The following is a 17,900-nucleotide window of genomic DNA, read 5'->3' on the forward strand; positions in this document are numbered from 1 at the left end:
ATCCCAAAGCGAAAGGCTATTGAAGGGGTTGGGCTCTAATTATGCTTAACTTTCGATTGCCAGCCAATTCATTGAACCAATCACTTGGTAAAGATCCGTTTTGGTCACTATGCAAATATGTGCGATCTTTGTTAGTTCTTTCAGCGGATATTTCATTATATTCTAGCAAATCTTTCATTCGACTTTCAGCGGATATTTACTCCCACATTATTGAGAGCAGCCTAAGCTCTGTTAATCCTCTTGAGAGCCGAATGTGTCGTAAGACCCTGTAGATCGTTTTGATTATAATTAAGGTCTAGGAATATTATACAAGACCCATGTAACTTTGTGGCAGAACATTTGTCAAGCTTCTTGGGGAATATGTATCAAGGTTATTGAACTTTAACTTGGGGATTAATATGGTTTCCGTTATGGGTAAAAGTAATATTTGAGAGAGATTTTCAAGGAGATATTACATTAACTGAAAGCCTTTTAGACGTACATCTCTCTTGGTAAGATTATTTAGCATGCAGATCTGCAGATTCTTCTTGTAGTTCCTCTGCCTAATCTCATCACCTTATTAAGATTACATCACAAACTTATCATCAATTTGGCACAATCAGACCGCAATGAAGGCCACCCAACAACAGACCACAACTGCATCTCCCCCCACATGGCGGCTGTTCTCAAGTCCTCATCTCATGCAAAGATCTCCGATAAATCCCCGTTGCTATTAGTGGATGCAATCATCTCTGCCAGCCACCAATTTGTACGTGGGCATCTGGCAGAAGGGAAATCCCAAATCCTTTCTAAATAATTATGGGCATTGCACTTGGCCTGGTCGCCTTTGCCATCCGTTGGTCGACAATCTCTTTGACTCTCCACCTCAGCGACGACCTGCGCAAGCGTAAACGTCTACGTCAACGACAGCGTCAACGGCAGTAGCAGCAGCAGCGGCAGCGGCAGCGCAGCAGTGACTGAGCGCTAATGTGGAGCATGATATGCAGAAGGCCACGCTTAAGCAGCTCCATACAGCGCGGACGGACCTGGTCGCCGAGGAAAGTGCATACGAGTGGCTATAAATACGCTGGCCAGGCCAGAAGCCATATCATTCAGCCCTCAGTCTTCCTTCTGCACAGAACCAACCCACAGCCCCAAAACCATACCAAAATGGCATTCAAGGTGAGTTCTCCCCATGGTAGAGCGCCTGGAAACGATCTAATGAGTCCCTCTGTTCCAGTTCATCTTCGCCCTCGCCTTCGTGGCCGTTGCCAGCGCCGGATACGCAGTTCCCCAGGTCTACCACGCTGGCCCAGCGGTGGCCACCTATGCCCATGCCGCACCCGTGGCTGTGGCCCAGAAGGTGGTGGTGAAGGCTGCCGAGGAATACGATCCCCATCCCCAGTACCGTTTCTCCTACGGAGTCGATGACAAGCTGACCGGCGACAACAAGGAACAGGTGGAGGAGCGCGACGGAGATGTCGTCCGCGGAGAGTACTCCCTGATCGATGCCGATGGCTACAAGCGCACCGTCCAGTACACCGCCGACCCCATCAACGGATTCAACGCCGTCGTCAACCGCGTTCCCCTGGAGCATGTCAAGACTGTGGTGAAGACCGTCGCCGCTCCCGTCGCCCACTATGCCGCACCCGCTGTTGCCCACTATGCTGCCCCAGCTGTGGTCAAGACTGTGGCTCCCGCCTACCACACCTATGCCGCCCCAGCTGTCGTCAAGACCGTTGCACCAGTCGCCCACTACGCCGCTCCTGCCCAGTACACATCGTACGCCGCTCCTGCTCCAGTGGCTCACTATGCTGCTCCTGCTCAGTATGCCTCCTATGCTGCCCCCTCTGTCGCCTACCACCATTAAGTTCCACCCCTGCCATTCCCCATTCCCATGCCCATACCCCATATTGTTATAGTTATACGAATGCCCCCTAAAAATACAAAACAAATATTTCCCACATATACCGAAAGATTGTCTTTTCCTGTTGAACGGCATCCGCTTTAAAGGATCTATTTAGCCTTAGGATCCGATTGGAGCTGGCAATTTAATTGAATTGAATCAAGTTCGGTTCATTAGGGCTCCATTCCATTCCGTTGCCAATTAATTTGGCTGCGACATTGAAATTCCGAGCTCCAATGGAGTTTCTTTTTCTTTTTCAATTATTCCATTTATCCATTTACTACTCCATTTGCTACACCCGCAACGACTTTGATTCGCTTTGGCTCTGGAAATTGCCCAATCCTATCAGCAATCAATAAATCATAACAAATTCAGATCTGCAAAGCACATTCATACAAGTATGTCACGGATATAGCTCTAGCTCTCTGGTGGTATATTCCGTTGGAGAGGGAGATCGGAGCACGTGGTCAGCAGCTTCCGTTTAGAGAACTACTCCCCAATTGTATCTAACGGATACACCAAAAGTACCGGCTTTTCCAGCGTCAAGTTCAATTCCAATTCATGTTTCTATCATGACATGGGGGATTCGGTGGCTCAGGAACTGGTTTGACTCGCGGACAGACACAAGTCAGACAAGATCGAAATTCGAGTCGCGAATCGTTCTTATAATCTCATTTGTCGATTGTTGGGTAATGAATGTGTTCCCACTCCAATAAGAAGTAACAAATTTGTTAATTAAAACATTGTATTTGAAAGTGAAATACATGAACTAAAGTTGAATTGAAGTGAACTGAAAGCGAAATTGAAACGGACACAAGAGTGGCCTTAAAGGGTCATTGATTCTTGGATAAATTCTGGAGATTGGAATTACTTTATTAGGTACAAAAAAAATAGTTTCAATTGGTTCTTTCGAACCCTTTGATTAGACTTCTAGTAATGAGCTTCCCATAAAATTCTTTAGCCTCCAAGCGAATGCGGAATATTTTATTACATCATTTGGCAGAGAGTTGAGTCACCACCAGCCTACCACTTTGACCATGATAGAGCACTTACCTACGGCACAGTAATAGCTGTAATAGTAATAGTAGTAATAGCAAAGAGAGAAAAGCTTCAATCCAAAAGCTTCGGGTTTTATTTTGGACTGGGTATTGATATGGGTAAGGTGACCATACCGAACTATGCCGCTTTTGTGGGTCATTCGCCAGAGGGGAGGATAGAGTAGGAGATGGAGGTGTGTCTCTCTTCTGTGTATGTGTATCTGTGTGTCAAGTGCAATGCTGGGCATCGATCAAAGTGGGATTTATTGGGTTACTTACATGACTAGAGAGCACCGCAGCACCGCAGCACCGTCCCCGATCCCAGTACCGACCCTGATCCAAGCAAGTTGCTCGCCTAAGTCTTTCGTCTTTCGTCTTTTGTTTGTAACGGGCTTTTGTTGTTGCTCTTAGCGTTTTGTTCGCCTATTCGTCTGTCCGTCTCAGAGTCTGTCTGTGTTCGCCTGACCGAACGGTGTGTCCGTCCGTCTTTCATTCATAACAATAGCAAAATGGGTGTGACTCGTGGGTGCAAATCATTGGGGGAAGAGCGAAAGAGAGGCAGACATGCAAATGAATTAAGATTGAAGTGATTTCCGTAAGCCAAAACGTGAAAAGTGAAAGAAAGGCCAGGAGAGACAATGGCCAAATGATGAGGTTTCGTTGCTGGCTCCACGAAAAATTTCGTCTATAAATACAAATGCAGCGGCGAATGGATTATTATTCAAGTCACACACTCCACAGAAGGAGGACAAAGCTTCGCTTATTTTGCCCACTAACCTTAAACACTCGCAAAATGGCTTTCAAGGTGAGTTTGCGGCTGATGTAACGCCTCTCCGGGCTTGGTAACAGTCCAAATATCACCCACAACATCTAATCATCCTCTTCCCACAGATGGTTGCACTCGTCGCCTGCTGCCTGGCAGCCGTGTCCGCTGGAATCATTCCACTGGAGCAGCACGAGCAGCAGCAGCAGCATGTCCTCTATCAGGCCCAGCCCCAGTACCAGCACCAGACACAGCCCCAGCATGTGCTCTACCAGAAGGCACATGATGTCCATGCCCACGGACACGAGGTGTACCCGGATGATCCCCATCCCAAGTATAACTTCGCCTACGATGTGCAGGATGCCCTCTCCGGAGATTCCAAGAGCCAGTCGGAGTCCCGCGATGGAGATGTGGTCCAGGGCGAGTACTCGCTCAACGATGCTGATGGTTTCCGTCGCACTGTGAAGTACACCGCCGACTCTGTCAACGGATTCAATGCCGTCGTCCATCGCGAGCCCCTGGCCCAGGTGCACCACAAGGTGGTGGCTGCTCCGGCTGCTGTCCAGTATCACCACGCCCCGACTGCTGTGATCAAGACACCCGTGTCTTATGCTGCTCCGGCACCCACCTATGTGGCACCCACCTATGCTGCTCCAGCGTACACCGCTCCTGCCTACACTGCTCCCGCCTACACCTCTCATTATGAGCACCAGCAGCAGCAGCAGGAGCAGGAGCACCAGCATCACTATGCCACCTACGAGACTCCAGCACCCGCCCATGCTGCCCACGACTCCCATGAGTACTACCATCATCAGTAAGGGGATATCTTCCATCTAGAGAACTGACAAGCGAAAGTATTAACCATCTTGCATATCCATTCCATTCTGAACTATCATTATACACATTTATTTAGTTGTTGATTAGTTGTTATATTGTACATATTTTGAATAAATATTGATGAATTCCTAAAAACTATAAACAGTGGATTAATATCATAGATGCCTCCATTTTTCCGACAGCATTTGCCATTCTTCATAATTTGCATTTCAAAGTAGCCATAAAATACCACGGATATATTTAAGTACAACTAGAAATCGGAGGATGGAATCGATTGGATACTAGTTTTTGGATAACTTCAATTTGACACAAGGTAGGCCCCTTAGCATCTCTGACATTTCTCTACGCTTTTATCAAATAATGTAAAACATATTCAGTTCGTAAAAAACAGTCGAAAGACACAAATCAAAATTTTAAATTTCTCAATAAATTTGTAGCACCTTTTGGAAAAAAATCTAGGCTTTAAATTAGGAAAACATTTTTGGTAAAAAAAAAAGGAACAAAAATATTAAAATCGATTGAAAAATTAAAAAAATGTCCAACAACTCACGAATGCAATATTCTCCGGTAAGTACAATTTTTTCAAAATATAAATTCTTTAATTCTTTGGTTTTTCTCCTTTTAGAAACACCTGAACATCAACACTTGCGAGAGATATCCGCGTCTGAGGCACACGGAGTTTTATCGCACACCTGAACCGCGCCCCTCGGTTCAAAGCCAGAAGGCGGAACATGCCAAAGATCGATTAAATCGTCTGCCCAGTGCTGAGGCACCCACACAAAGTCCTCGTATTCAACCGCCGCGAAACTCGGAAGAACGAGTACTTCGCGATAGCTATTTTTCCTAAAATGCTGAAAATGCTAAGTAAAATAATGAACAAATCTTTTGCTCGGTGGAATCGCGGGAAAAGCAAATATTTGGTTATTTCTTTTTGTAATATTTTTTGGAAATACAATTTAATTTAATACAATTTTGTGTGCGTTTTCATTGGGGAATTTTAAAATTACATTTGATAACCCTAACACCCACGTAACGATCTGTACCTATTATCTATAGTATTTTCTGATGTTTTAATACAATTTACCTGAAGAGTGTCACAACATTGTTCCTAGTTTACATTGAATTACTTCATACAGGTGACCATTTGGATTACTTACAGATAAACTCAAGGCTATGAAAATATGTATATCCACCGACATATTTAATCTCGAAACAACAAACATGACTTGTAATATTTTGCACAGACTAAGCACATTCCATTGGAATAAAAAGATTAGGCACAGAACACACGCTTCTTAAGTAATCCAAACAATATCACAAAATGTCCATCGAAACATATTCCAATGATATGTGAGATCAATTGGCATTAATTTAATGAGGTGTGAGATTTACATATTAAGCACCACGCCAGTGTTTCCCGGATTGGTCATGATTCAATGCGAATTTTTGTTAGCCGCAGCTCCACATTCGTAGACCGGTTTTTGTGGGGTCTGGGGTCTGCTTTGCCAAAATATCCGGTAGCAACAATAGCACTTTTTGCAATTTTAATGTCGCACACAAATTGAATGTCAAATTACTTGAGGCATACCATACCATTGGCTCTGATATCAGTTTCGCTGTCGCTGTCGGTTGCGGCCAGGCCAGAGTCCGGCAACTACTACGGTGTACATACTCGCACGAGTATGTGTATGGCTCTGACTCGATCTTGAGGTATGTCCAATTGCAAGACAAGACATAATTTGCTCCACATTCCCACACAAAGGTCTAACGCAACCACATTAGCGGCCAAATGCCGGTTCGCCCTCGATGCTCTCGGCCTTTCGCTCCTCATTGTGTGGCTTTAGCTGTGGCTGTGTCTGTGGCTTTGGCAATGCGAGCGGATTGAGCGGCACACTTGGACAGCCTCGACCATGCCCTGGCCACTGACTATGGATTATGGTTTATAATTAAGTATAAATATTGAAGAACATAATTTGAGACATAAATGCCAAAACAGGATTCCGATTTGCAACGAAGCAAACAAAAGACTTAGGCAAGGAACTCGGTCAGGGAGTGGGTCACATACATATGTACTAAGTAAGGAAGAGCAAAAAATACGAACATGATCGATGCCCAGTATTGCACTTGACACACAGTCAGAGGCAGAGATCTATTTATAGAGAGACACACCTCCAATTCCCACTCAATGCTCCTCCTTGGCGAATGAATGATCCGCTAAAGTTGTCTGCTCACCATGTCCATGCCCATACTACCATTCCGCAATAAACCCCATACCATTTCGAGCTTTCAGCCTGAAGCTTTTCTCTCTTTGCATTACATCCATTACTGCGGCATAGATAAGTGCACAATCATGGTCAAAGTGGTAGAAAAGTGACTCAACTCTCTGCCAAATGATGTAATGAAAAAATCGAAATTCGCTTGGCAACGAAATAAATTCCTTGAACGCTAATTTCTAGAATATTATTTCTAGAGATTTTCATATTAAAATTGTAATAATTTACTTTTTGATCAATTTCATTTCAGATTCTTTATTGATGAGTGCGGACAAAGTGATGGGCATCCAGCATTACTTCGAGTTCTTATTCTTGACCCCTCCGATGTACAGAACCGAAAAAGACTTGTCAAGAATATCGTACTCCATGGGGCGCTGGGGTATGCTATTAATTTGATCGAAATTTAAATAGGATTACTTATTTTTCGCAATCGTATATATTCTCTTACTTGATCTCCGAGTTGAACATTCGCTGAAGGTGCTGATGCTGCTGTGGAATGCAAACGAGCTTCGGCGCCGACTTCAGTTTCAGGGCTAAGTCGCTATCCGAAGAGTGGAGCAGGTGGCTGTCGCTAGCAACCGTTTTGCCGGATTTCGAAGACATCATTATTACGCTAGTGTCTGTCTTTAAACCAAAAAATTTGTAATAAAGTTTGAATATGGAAAACAATTTCTATCCTGTTGAATAAATTTTTATAAATGACTGTACTGTGTAAGGAAACATCCGACTAAAACGGCAAGGCCAAGTGATGCATTTGTTTGTTGGGAATTTTGAAATACCATTTGAATTCTCAAGGCTTCCTTTTTACTTCAGTCTCCAGAATCTATCTATGAATCATTGACCCTTTTCGACTTCGTTTTCTTTTCACTTAACTTCAACTTTAATTCATGTTTTTTACTTTCAAATACAATTTTTAATTTGTTCGAATTCATTACCCAATAATAGACAAATGAGATTATAAGAACGATTCGAATTTCGACTTTGTCTGACTTGTGTCTAACCGCTAGACAAACCAGTTCCTGAGACACTGAACCCCCACGTCATGATAGAAACATGAATTGGAATTGAACTTGACGCTGGAAAAGCCGGTACTTTTGGTGTATCCGTTAGATACAATTGGAGAGTAGTTCTCTAAACGGAAGCTGATGACCACGTGCTCCGATCTCCCTCTCCAACAGAATATACCACCAGAGTACGAGGGCTATATCCGTGACATACTTGTGTGAATGTGCTTCGCAGATCTGAATTTGTTATGATTTATTGATTGCTGATAGGATTGGGCAATTTCCAGAGCCAAAGCGAATCAAAGTCGTTGCGGGTGTAGCAAATGGAGTAGTAAATTGATAAATGGAACAATTGAAAATGAAAAAAAAACTCCATTGGAGCTCGGAATTTCAATGTCGCAGCCAAATTAATTGGCAACGGAATGGAATTTAGCCCTAATGAACCGAACTTGATTCAATTCAATTAAATTGCCAGCTCCAATCGGATCCTAAGGCTAAATGGATCCTTTAAAGCAAATGTATATGTGGAAAATATTTGTTGTGTATTTTTAGGGGGCATTCGTATAACTATAACAAGAAAGGGTGTGGGGAATGGCAGGGATGGAATTTAGTGGTGGTAGGCAACAGCGGGGGTAGCATACGAGGTGTAGGTCGCAGCAGGGGCGGCGTAGTGGGTGGGAGCAGCGTAGTGGGCCACGGGAGCAACGGTCTTGACGACAGCTGGTGCGGCATAGGTGTGGTAGGCGGGAGCCACAGTCTTGACCACAGCTGGGGCGGCATAGTGGGCAACGGCGGGTGCGGCGTAGTGGGCGACGGGAGCGGCGACGGTCTTCACCACAGTCTTGACATGCTCCAGGGGAACGCGGTTGACGACGGCGTTGAATCCGTTGATGGGGTCGGCGGTGTACTGGACGGTGCGCTTGTAGCCATCGGCATCGATCAGGGAGTACTCTCCGCGGACGACATCTCCGTCGCGCTCCTCCACCTGGCTCTTGGAGTCGCCCGAGAGCGAGTCCTGGACATCGTAGGCGTACTTGTACTGGGGATGGGGGTCGTATTCCTCGGCGGCCTTGGCCAGCACGGGCTGGGCAATTGTCTTGACGACGGTGGGGGCGGCGTAGGTGGCCACGGCGGGGGCGGCGTGGTAGACCTGGGCCGCGGGCAGAAGGCCGGCGTTGGCAGCGGCGATCAGAGCGAAGAGGGCGATGAACTGGAAGCAGTTTGTTCTGAATTATGATCTTGGATCTTTGCTATGCCCTCTTATGCGTACCTTGAATGCCATTTTTACTTGTTTTGGGGCTTGTGCTGCGTTTGCTGCTGCTGCGGCTGCTGTTGGTTGCTGGAAGGCGAAGAGTGGACTGTGAGGGCTACTGGGCTAGCAGACTGCTTTTATACGTATATGGAGCAACTTCTGATAATGGCTGGCAATGGCTACGCTCTCTGCGTAATTAGTGCAATTCATTAATGCTAAACGTGGATGGCAAGCAGCACGAGGGGGAGAAGTAGTAGGAGGCAAAATGTAACATTGAAATCGTGCTCTATTGTATCTCGCACAATCTTTGTGTGTTGTCAGCAAAGTAAATTCAATTTATCCAAGAGTACGCGTATGCACAGGTATTTCTGTGGCTCTTAAACCAGTTTTCTGCGCTGTTTATGAAAGATGAAATGGGGGGAAAGGAGTGCATTAAAAGGGCTTCCCCAGTGCAGTGATTTTGGAGATAGAAGCTGCAATGGGAAAGTTCTATAAGCTAAGAACATTTTAAAATAATATTCGATGTGTTATTCAGAATTATATTTGTGACAAGAGGGATGAGTTTTTAGACAGAAAAAAAAACAAATTGCGAATCTTTGAAGTTTGGTTTATTTGTTTGTAATAATTCTTCTCCATCTCTGGTCCATCTCTTCTCATTCCTAGTTCTAATTCAAGTCTTCCCCTTCCCATTTCAGAAGCTACAACTTTGTTTTTAGCAAACACTAATTAAAATTGGATTGTTGTAATCAATTAAATGCAGCTTTGGTTTTATAATTAAAGTCTGCCATTTTAAGCAGAACCAAAGAGTGGAAGACTGGTGCGTGACAGTTTTTACAAGCCCCCAGTTCCAGTCGCCAGTCCCCCAGGTGGCATTCGAGCCAGCCACCGAGGTGAGGGCACACCACCGCCAAAAATGAATTCCAATTAGGTGTCATCAATGTCATTGGATAGCATATAAATTCCGATGGCCCGAGACGGGTTAGACATTCAGTGTTTGGCTTTAGCCCAAGACAGCAACTGCAGTAAATCCAATCCTCAAAAATCCATTCCGAAATGGCAGCCTGCAAGGTTCGTGTGGCTAAACCGAGGACTACAACGGGATTATCAGTGTACTAAATCTCCTCCTCCTCATCTCTCTCCCGTGTAGATCGTGATCGCTTTGGCTCTGTTCGCCGTGGCAGCCCAGGCCGCAGTTCTGAGGACCGTTGCTCCGGTGGCAGTGGCCCCAGCGCCCGTCCTGGCCAAGACCGTCGAATTGGAGGAGGTGGATCCTCATCCCCAGTACTCCTACAGCTACGATGTGCAGGACTCACTCTCCGGCGACAACAAGGGACACGTGGAGGAGCGTGATGGAGATTTGGTCCGCGGCGAGTACTCCCTGATCGATGCCGATGGCTACAAGCGCACCGTCACCTACACCGCGGATTCCATCAATGGATTCAATGCCGTCGTCCGTCGTGAGCCCATCGTTGCCGTGCAAGCGGAGCCTTTGATCAAGGCTGCTCCTGTTGCTGTGGCAGCTCCGCTCGTCCGCTCTGCTCCTTTGGCCGTGGCTGCTCCAGTCGTCCGCTCCGCTCCTTTGGCCGTGGTTGTTCGCTCTGCTCCTCTGGCAGTTGCCTCCCCCATTGTCCGTTCGGCTCCGTTGGCACTTTCCTCTCCCTTTCTGCGATCTGCCCCTCTGGCGGTGGCTGCTCCGGCACCCATTCTGCGCACCGCAGCCTATGCCACGCCTTTGAGGAACACAGCCCCCACCTATACCGTTGCAAACTTGTAAAATCTGACAAGAATTAATGTAAAGCCATCGTTTGTTGTTGTTCATGAATATAAATTGTGATTGTTAATTGTTAATTTGAATTGTTTTATTTATCTAAAGTTCTTATGAGGGTAAGAAGGATTTGAAGATTCTCTTCTTATCTTTTATTTCCCTTTGGCATATTTAATGTTTCCAGAACTCTTCTGTCAACTGTTGTAGAGCTTCTTGTCTAGGTCAGTTCCACATTGAAACACTCTTTCGGACACTCCTCTTTTATCTCTCTTTTAGGTCTCTCTCTGCTACCCAATCAACAGATCAATCGGGTAACACAATATCGCACTCAAGGCAGAATAGTGAAAGTTTCGCCTATGACACTAAGCCGCACAGGCCCCACATTTGCATGCTTCCCCATAAGATTGCATAAATATATATTTATATATATATTTATCGCATTGCGTGGGCCATTGTAATTGCCCCGTTTCGAGTCAATAATTTAATAAGTTAAAAAATACACAAAAAAGTTATATCAAAAGTGACAAAACGGATTTTTTGGCCAAAAGCGAAATGAATCAATTTCAATTTCGCTTTTTTGGAGTTTCGCACTTTTTGGTGGGTATAAAAAGCAGTGCACGTCGGACAGTAAATCATTCCACAGCTTCACCGTCTTCGCAACAGTTAACGGATAACCACAAAAACCCACTCCAAACCCCCCAAATTCAGAGCCATGGCCTTCAAGGTGAGTGATCCTATGAGGGATATTTGTTTGATTTTTTTTAAATGGCTGCTGCATCCTTTCAGTTCTTTGCTGTTCTCGCCCTCGTGGCTGCCGTCAGTGCTGGTGTTGTCCCTGTCCAGCAGGTGTACCATGCCCCAGCACCCGCTGTGGCCTATGCCCATGGACCTGTTGCCGTGACCCATGCCCAGCCCGTGCTGGCCAAGCACGACGATGAGTACGATCCCCATCCTCAGTACAAGTTCGCCTACGATGTGCAGGACGCCCTCTCCGGCGACTCCAAGAGCCAGGTGGAGGAGCGCGACGGCGATGTGGTCCATGGCGAGTACTCGCTGAACGACTCCGATGGCTACCGTCGCATTGTCCAGTACACCTCGGACCCCGTCAACGGATTCAATGCCGTCGTCAACCGCGTGCCCCTCGATCATGTCAAGACTGTGGTGAAGACAGTGGCTCCTGTGGCCGTTGCCGCTGCCCCACTGCCAGTGGCCTACCATCAGCACCACTAAGGATCACGGCTCTCACTCAATCCCATCATTCCCCTTAACGAAATGTTTTAGATGAATAAATTGTTGAATATTTGTAAGCTCACAAATTGCAGAGTGTTTTAAAACGGGGAATCCTTTCATTAACAAGTTCTGCACACTTCCCTTAATCCTTGCCAAAAGAAACATCAACTCCAATAATAATGTGGCATTACCTTGGCGCTTCTTGAACACATATATTTTGTAATCAATTTTCTGGTAATCAATTTTCTGGTAATAACTCATTAAGAGCCACGAAAAAATTGAGCAGGCGTTGGATCTCGTTGGTCCGACCCATTTTACACCAATCAACGAAAATTGAGGCAGACATCCGATCGGAAAGAAACGCATTGGAACATTTCAATAAAAGCCATCTGCGTTCGAGGGCTTATTGAATTTTAATGCATGTAATGTGCTTGCCGGCTTGGATGTGCATTCAATGCGCGGGGCTGGCGACTGGGATGGGGGGAGCCCCTTGAAAAACCAGTTAAGGTCAGATCGGTGCTTTGGCCTGGTCCGTACCTTTCGCCAAGTCTGTGCCTGGTGTTCGACTCGGCTGGAGAATGATTTACGTGACATTATTGGGCTTAAATTGTTTCCTTTATCTTCAAGTGGCTACCAGATAGCAGGCGGCAGACTTTCGAACGTGGGCAAGTGCAAATATGCCAAGGCAGAGGCCCATCCGCCACATGACTGTCACACAAGTGGACAGGGGACACCAAGCCATGGACAATGGACAGCCGACAGCAATGTACATCGATCCACGGACAGCAAAGGTTAAGGTCAAAGTCAATTTTCATTGTTAATTACCGTTGAAGTGAGCGCAGAAACGGACCCGCTGCCAGTTCGTGGCCACTGCGTTCCCATGCTTAGCATGTAAGTACACACAGTAGTCACAACAACCAACAGACGCACTGCCGGAGCTTCGAAGATCCACAGTAGCAGTCCGAGCCTCGTAATGGCAGTGCGCATGCGCAACGACTCGCATCGAGGCCCATAAACGTTTACCAGACGAATTACAGCAATGCTCGTGTCGCATTAAAATCCAGCCCAGAGCAAACCAACCCAGACCCAGACCCCGATCAGTGCGCTTAAGACCCGCTCACACTAGGCCCCCATCGAATGAGTACAAAATACTAATTTCTTCTGGGGTTTCCCCCGCTCGAAGTAAACTTGGCAACAATTTAGTGGCCACTCGAAATAAATTTATTTAGCTTAGTGTAAACACTTCTTGTCTTGTCTTGTCGCGACATTTTCTGCGTTCTTGGACGTGTTGGACTCCGCTTTGTGTTGGCCATTTACGTTGACATTATTCATTGTTTCGCTTTTGTGGACTGGAAGTGTTATTTTGTCGGTTTATGTCGAAGACTGGAGCGTTCTTTCTTGCTTGCAATGTGACCTTGAAAACGTCTTGTAGTTGAGCGAGTGAAAGTGAGTTTTCGGTTTCTTTTGAGGAAGCTTTTAGGGTACTTTTCGGTGGGACAAGGCAGAAAGAGAGACGATTACTTGTTGAAAGCAAATGAAGAGAATGATAACAAAGGGGAACATTAAAGAGAATGACAAAACAATTTGGAGAATATTTTGTAAGAGTTTATGGGAGCTTGAAAGATAATAACCAATATATGGGTCGCTTCCTGTTGGGATATGAAAATAAAATACATGTAAACAGGGTGAAGGCTTTCGGTCTTAAGTATTTCCATGAAAATTAAACGATTTTTTTCAGCTAATTTTCTTTCATAAGAATCGAAGGTCGTTTCCCCCTTTCAAACTGTAATTTCCAATGAGCTTGGAGATATATTCCCCATCCCAAAAATTAATATTTCTGTTTAGTTTTGCATTCATTTAAATCACATCCATTTATTCAATAACAACTAACGGCAATTATCGGGTCGTGGCGCCTATTCGGGGCACTTCAATAGGCGTACGAGATAAGAGGCGAAGCGTACTGGGTCTTGACGAAAGCGGGTCCGGCGGCGACCAGAGGAGCGGCCTTCACGATGGGTGCTGGGGCAGCGGCATAGGTCAGAGGAGCTGGAGCATAGGCAGCTGGGGCAGCAGCATAGGTGAGGGGTGCTGGGGCGGCGTGGTAGGCAAGGGGAGCTGGGGCAGCGGCATAGGCAGCGGTACGGACAGCAACTGGAGCGGCAGCCACAACGGGAGCGGCGCGGACAACTGGAGCTGGGGCGGCGGCGACGGCGGCCACGAGGGGCTCACGACGGACGACGGCATTGAATCCATTGATGGGATCGGCGGTGTAGTCCACAATGCGACGGTAGCCATCGGCGTCGTTGAGCGAGTACTGGCCCTGCACAACATCGCCGTCGCGGCTCTCCACCTGGGTCTTGGAGTCGCCGGAGATGGCATCCTTCACGTCATATCCGTAGGTGTACTGGGGATGGGGATCGTACTCCTCCACCTGGGCGACGGCGGCCAAGGGAGCGGCAGCCGGAATGAGGCCAGCGCTGGCCACGGCGATGCAGGCGGCGATGAGGACCACGAACTGGAATTAAGACATTTTCACAATTTAATACACTTTTCGATCACTTGATATCACGGGCGTATAGTCCTTGGGCGGGGTGGTGTTTGAGCCTTACTTTGAATGCCATGTTTGGATTGTTTTTGGGGGGGTGTTGCTCTAGATACCGTAATTGGTTTTGAACTGATTTGAACAGCGTCCAACTGGGGCTTATATACCGAATTGATGGCAACCTGCCCGATGACGGCGTGCACTTGCGTCACAAAACGATGGCGACAATATCAAAATGCGAGACGCTCAAGACTAGAAGCAGTTGCCCCGAACTGAGGGAGGGGATCGTGTTTTGGTTAGTACGATGGGCGGCCGAGCCAAGGCTGAGTGACGATCGGTGACAAAGGCCCCCAGCCCGAGCCGGGCCGAGCCGAGGCAGCATAATGCCTTCTTGATTGGATTGGACTTGAGCGGCGACAAATTAATATTGGCCCCAGAAGTCGCATGCCCGAACGTGTGCACTCCAGCTCCAGCCTTTGAATCGATCATCATGATGATGATGATGATGACGATGACGATGATGATCATTCGCTTTCGAAAAGTGCTGCTCGTTCGCACTATTATTATCGTATCGATATCGTATGCAGCGCATGCGCAAATGCATAACAACGGTTTTTCAAATCGTCTCTGCACTTGCACCCCCAACCCATAGCCATTGACCATTAACCATTAACCATTATATGGCTCTCTAGCGACCTTAAACGTTTATTTTTGAGTTGGTTTGTCGCTCCAGTTGAACGTTAATGGGATTTCGAGCTTGTGTTTATTGTGTCTACTGTCGCACTTCCGAATGCCCACCCAAACAAAGACAAGTCAATGCTGATGACTGCTCAGGCATTTCTGGTGGATATTCTTTTTGGATTCTACACGGTGTGGGGATGATTTTATTGGGGAAAAGCTCTCGAGTTATTCTTATCGATTTCTTGTGTCAACAGGTTGATCATTTCATAGCCAACTAAAATGGAGATTATTGTAGGGGAACTACACATTTTGTAGACCATTTCTGACAGTTAATAAACATTTTTCAATTATTAAAAAATTACTTAAGGGGCCACAGATTATAAAGAAACGACTTTCAACAGTTTTATTCAATTAAAATCCTTAGTAAGCAAAAATTATATCTAGAAAACATAAGAAATGTGCTGCGGATGCGTGGCATGCAGCGTATTTCTCAGCAGCGGCACATGATGCGAAATAATGGCCTGCGATGGGGCGGCATGGTGCACCACGTGATGAGTAACGGGCGCATGGTGGATCACCGTTGAGGCCGGGGCAAAGGATCGATGGACCACAGCAGAGGCCTGAGAGTGGGGCTTTAGGACGGGCAACTTCTTCAGCGGCTGCAACTTAACGGGAGCCGCAGGGCGAGCCACCACTGCAGCGGCACTGGAGAGAGGCTCACGGCGGACGACAGCATTGAAACCACTCTCGGCATCCACGCTGTACTCCACAGTGCGACGATAGCCATCGGCATCGTTGACTGAGTACTGACCACGGACCACATCGCCGTCACGGGTCTCCGACTGGGACTTGACATCACCGGTTTCGCCATCCTGGACATCATAGTTGAAGGCGTATTGTGGATGGGCATCAAAGGTATCCTCGCTACCGACTCGTTTCACGGGAAGAAGACCCGCCTGGACCACGGCAAGAAAGGCCACAAAGAATGCAATCTTTTAAAGATCGATAAGTTAGTTAATTTTAATGGAAACGGCCGCACATCGATGCTTACTTTGCTGAACATGACTGGAAGCTCTTAAAGGAAGATAATTTAGGTTTGTTCCTGTCGGTCGCTGACTTTACACACAATTTATTTCGCTGCGGTCACCAGTTTATATACCACGATGGATGCTCATTGACCCAATGCCACAGTGCCCTGCTTCTGGAGGGACAGACAGAGCCGCCTGGACCTGTTACCGTTCTGTGCTCTGCTCTCTACAATGTGGCAAGGTCAGCCCAAGGAGAGACCTCCAGTCTCTCGCCTAATTGGAGTCGAAATGCGGCAACAAGTTTATCAGACAATCGACAGGTTTGGCAGACCGTTTTCAGCTGCTTTCCGCCGTTGGCCCTTTCATAATTTTGCGTTAACACTCGACAGGAATTCTGAATTATCATATCTGCGCTTCCTTGAAACGGCCAAGAGATTGATGGTTGGCCTAAGAGTATTCCATAAATTATCAAAACAGCAAGCAGATTTGATAAAATATACATAATTGAATGATGTTACACACCTGACGACAAAGTCGACTACTATTTCGATAAGATTGCCCATCGTTTCGCCCATACAGTGCTACTGGAGACGCATATATAAAGAACCGTTTTTTAAGAATACAATTTATATAATGCAGATGTTGACTCAGATCAGGAAGGAATCTACTCCCGTCTCGGTGTCAATTCTACACGAATGTTACATGCATCATACCATATAAATATCATAGCCGCGCCAAAAAGTATGCCACACTTTTTATCATATCTTTCATTCGTGAACATGAGACAATTTTCATTGGCTAAAAAATTTCTTTGGTTGCCATTGGTTAAAAATCGAAATAATTACTTTGATACAACAACATCGACTATTTAAATTTTAATATTAATTTTTAATGTGAGGTATATTTTCTTAGCTGTTTAAGTTTCTTCATTGTTCATTATGTATAGGTATAGAGAATCGTTATAAGTTTATTGAAATCAAATTAAATAAAAGCCACAGTTGTTATTTGCTTATGTACAAAGCAAGGGGCGGGTTGGTTGCGTCGACTCACAAACACATCAAACAAACGAATGCGTGCATTACAAATCCTTGAATCAAAATTATTTATTCTTCGAAATACATCACGTACAGAATGTCTTTTTGTTGGCAGTTTTTCCGTCGGAAACTACGCCTCAAAGCAATTCCCAGAGTGCTGCCAAAAAAGGCTCAAAATACTGGTGCACATGCAAAACATTAAAATATGTAGATTTATACATTTGTACATATGTATGTACTTATGTGCAAATGCACATACTCGTACATTCCATCTGCTGCCGAGAAAAGCAGAGTGCTGCAGACACAGCAGGCAGCCAGCATCCCCACTAGAGGTAAAGACAATATAGCTATTTTAATACCTTTTGGCAAACATCAGTACCAGCACCAAATCGTTAAAAACAAGTGGGAAAAGGTGTAGCATTGCGGCCATTTGCTCTTGTTATTGCCTCCTCCACCACCAACACGAGAAGTGCTGTCACACAGCTAGTTGTCCCGCTCCCACCGCATCTGAATCAAAAATGAAAGATTGTTTGCGCTGGATTTAACATAAAACGATGCCAGGCTTTATA

At 45.9% G+C, this 17,900-nt stretch overlaps 9 protein-coding genes across 9 annotated transcripts; 5 read left to right on the forward strand and 4 right to left on the reverse strand.

Moving 5' to 3' along the window:
- Positions 1 to 1,102: 1,102 nt before the first annotated feature.
- On the forward strand, positions 1,103 to 1,938 carry LOC117898633 (larval cuticle protein A2B-like). Its single transcript, XM_034808195.1, has 2 exons — positions 1,103 to 1,161; positions 1,220 to 1,938. The coding sequence occupies exons 1-2, from the start codon at positions 1,150 to 1,152 to the stop codon at positions 1,847 to 1,849; spliced, it is 642 nt and encodes a 213-aa protein (XP_034664086.1). The 5' UTR covers positions 1,103 to 1,149; the 3' UTR covers positions 1,850 to 1,938.
- Positions 1,939 to 3,628: 1,690 nt separating this feature from the next.
- Positions 3,629 to 4,567, forward strand: LOC117898631 (pupal cuticle protein Edg-84A). The gene is made up of 2 exons (XM_034808192.1): positions 3,629 to 3,727; positions 3,814 to 4,567. The coding sequence occupies exons 1-2, from the start codon at positions 3,632 to 3,634 to the stop codon at positions 4,501 to 4,503; spliced, it is 786 nt and encodes a 261-aa protein (XP_034664083.1). The 5' UTR covers positions 3,629 to 3,631; the 3' UTR covers positions 4,504 to 4,567.
- Positions 4,568 to 4,918: 351 nt separating this feature from the next.
- LOC117898641 lies at positions 4,919 to 5,449 on the forward strand. The gene is made up of 2 exons (XM_034808204.1): positions 4,919 to 5,089; positions 5,148 to 5,449. The coding sequence occupies exons 1-2, from the start codon at positions 5,057 to 5,059 to the stop codon at positions 5,367 to 5,369; spliced, it is 255 nt and encodes an 84-aa protein (XP_034664095.1). The 5' UTR covers positions 4,919 to 5,056; the 3' UTR covers positions 5,370 to 5,449.
- A 1,596-nt stretch (positions 5,450 to 7,045) lies between these two features.
- Positions 7,046 to 7,562, reverse strand: LOC117898642. Its single transcript, XM_034808205.1, has 2 exons — positions 7,244 to 7,562; positions 7,046 to 7,179 (listed from the first exon to the last, which is right to left on the reverse strand). Exons 1-2 carry the CDS (start codon positions 7,399 to 7,401, stop codon positions 7,089 to 7,091), a joined length of 249 nt encoding a protein of 82 aa, XP_034664096.1. The 5' UTR covers positions 7,402 to 7,562; the 3' UTR covers positions 7,046 to 7,088.
- A 758-nt stretch (positions 7,563 to 8,320) lies between these two features.
- LOC117898635 (larval cuticle protein A2B) lies at positions 8,321 to 9,099 on the reverse strand. Its single transcript, XM_034808197.1, has 2 exons — positions 9,070 to 9,099; positions 8,321 to 9,009 (listed from the first exon to the last, which is right to left on the reverse strand). The coding sequence occupies exons 1-2, from the start codon at positions 9,079 to 9,081 to the stop codon at positions 8,407 to 8,409; spliced, it is 615 nt and encodes a 204-aa protein (XP_034664088.1). The 5' UTR covers positions 9,082 to 9,099; the 3' UTR covers positions 8,321 to 8,406.
- Positions 9,100 to 9,999: 900 nt separating this feature from the next.
- Positions 10,000 to 10,899, forward strand: LOC117898634 (larval cuticle protein A2B). Its single transcript, XM_034808196.1, has 2 exons — positions 10,000 to 10,119; positions 10,199 to 10,899. The coding sequence occupies exons 1-2, from the start codon at positions 10,105 to 10,107 to the stop codon at positions 10,823 to 10,825; spliced, it is 642 nt and encodes a 213-aa protein (XP_034664087.1). The 5' UTR covers positions 10,000 to 10,104; the 3' UTR covers positions 10,826 to 10,899.
- Positions 10,900 to 11,401: 502 nt separating this feature from the next.
- On the forward strand, positions 11,402 to 12,122 carry LOC117898640 (larval cuticle protein A2B). The gene is made up of 2 exons (XM_034808203.1): positions 11,402 to 11,540; positions 11,603 to 12,122. The coding sequence occupies exons 1-2, from the start codon at positions 11,529 to 11,531 to the stop codon at positions 12,044 to 12,046; spliced, it is 456 nt and encodes a 151-aa protein (XP_034664094.1). The 5' UTR covers positions 11,402 to 11,528; the 3' UTR covers positions 12,047 to 12,122.
- Positions 12,123 to 13,886: 1,764 nt separating this feature from the next.
- On the reverse strand, positions 13,887 to 14,758 carry LOC117898636 (larval cuticle protein A2B). Its single transcript, XM_034808199.1, has 2 exons — positions 14,656 to 14,758; positions 13,887 to 14,561 (listed from the first exon to the last, which is right to left on the reverse strand). The coding sequence occupies exons 1-2, from the start codon at positions 14,665 to 14,667 to the stop codon at positions 13,974 to 13,976; spliced, it is 600 nt and encodes a 199-aa protein (XP_034664090.1). The 5' UTR covers positions 14,668 to 14,758; the 3' UTR covers positions 13,887 to 13,973.
- Positions 14,759 to 15,666: 908 nt separating this feature from the next.
- Positions 15,667 to 16,332, reverse strand: LOC117898735 (pupal cuticle protein Edg-84A). Its single transcript, XM_034808355.1, has 2 exons — positions 16,321 to 16,332; positions 15,667 to 16,261 (listed from the first exon to the last, which is right to left on the reverse strand). Exons 1-2 carry the CDS (start codon positions 16,330 to 16,332, stop codon positions 15,710 to 15,712), a joined length of 564 nt encoding a protein of 187 aa, XP_034664246.1. The 3' UTR covers positions 15,667 to 15,709.
- Positions 16,333 to 17,900: the final 1,568 nt, after the last annotated feature.

The sequence above is a fragment of the Drosophila subobscura genome, chromosome O (assembly GCF_008121235.1).
Source record: "Drosophila subobscura isolate 14011-0131.10 chromosome O, UCBerk_Dsub_1.0, whole genome shotgun sequence".
Taxonomy (NCBI): domain Eukaryota; kingdom Metazoa; phylum Arthropoda; class Insecta; order Diptera; family Drosophilidae; genus Drosophila; species Drosophila subobscura.

Coding starts and splice junctions, on each gene's coding strand:
- LOC117898631 (XM_034808192.1), top strand. CDS start 3,632: ATGGATTATTATTCAAGTCACACACTCCACAGAAGGAGGACAAAGCTT. Junction 3,728..3,813: donor CTCGCAAAATGGCTTTCAAG/GTGAGTTTGCGG, acceptor CTCTTCCCACAG/ATGGTTGCACTCGTCGCCTG.
- LOC117898641 (XM_034808204.1), top strand. CDS start 5,057: ATGTCCAACAACTCACGAATGCAATATTCTCCG. Junction 5,090..5,147: donor CACGAATGCAATATTCTCCG/GTAAGTACAATT, acceptor TTCTCCTTTTAG/AAACACCTGAACATCAACAC.
- LOC117898642 (XM_034808205.1), bottom strand. CDS start 7,401: ATGATGTCTTCGAAATCCGGCAAAACGGTTGCTAGCGACAGCCACCTG. Junction 7,180..7,243: donor ATGTTCAACTCGGAGATCAA/GTAAGAGAATAT, acceptor TCAAATTAATAG/CATACCCCAGCGCCCCATGG.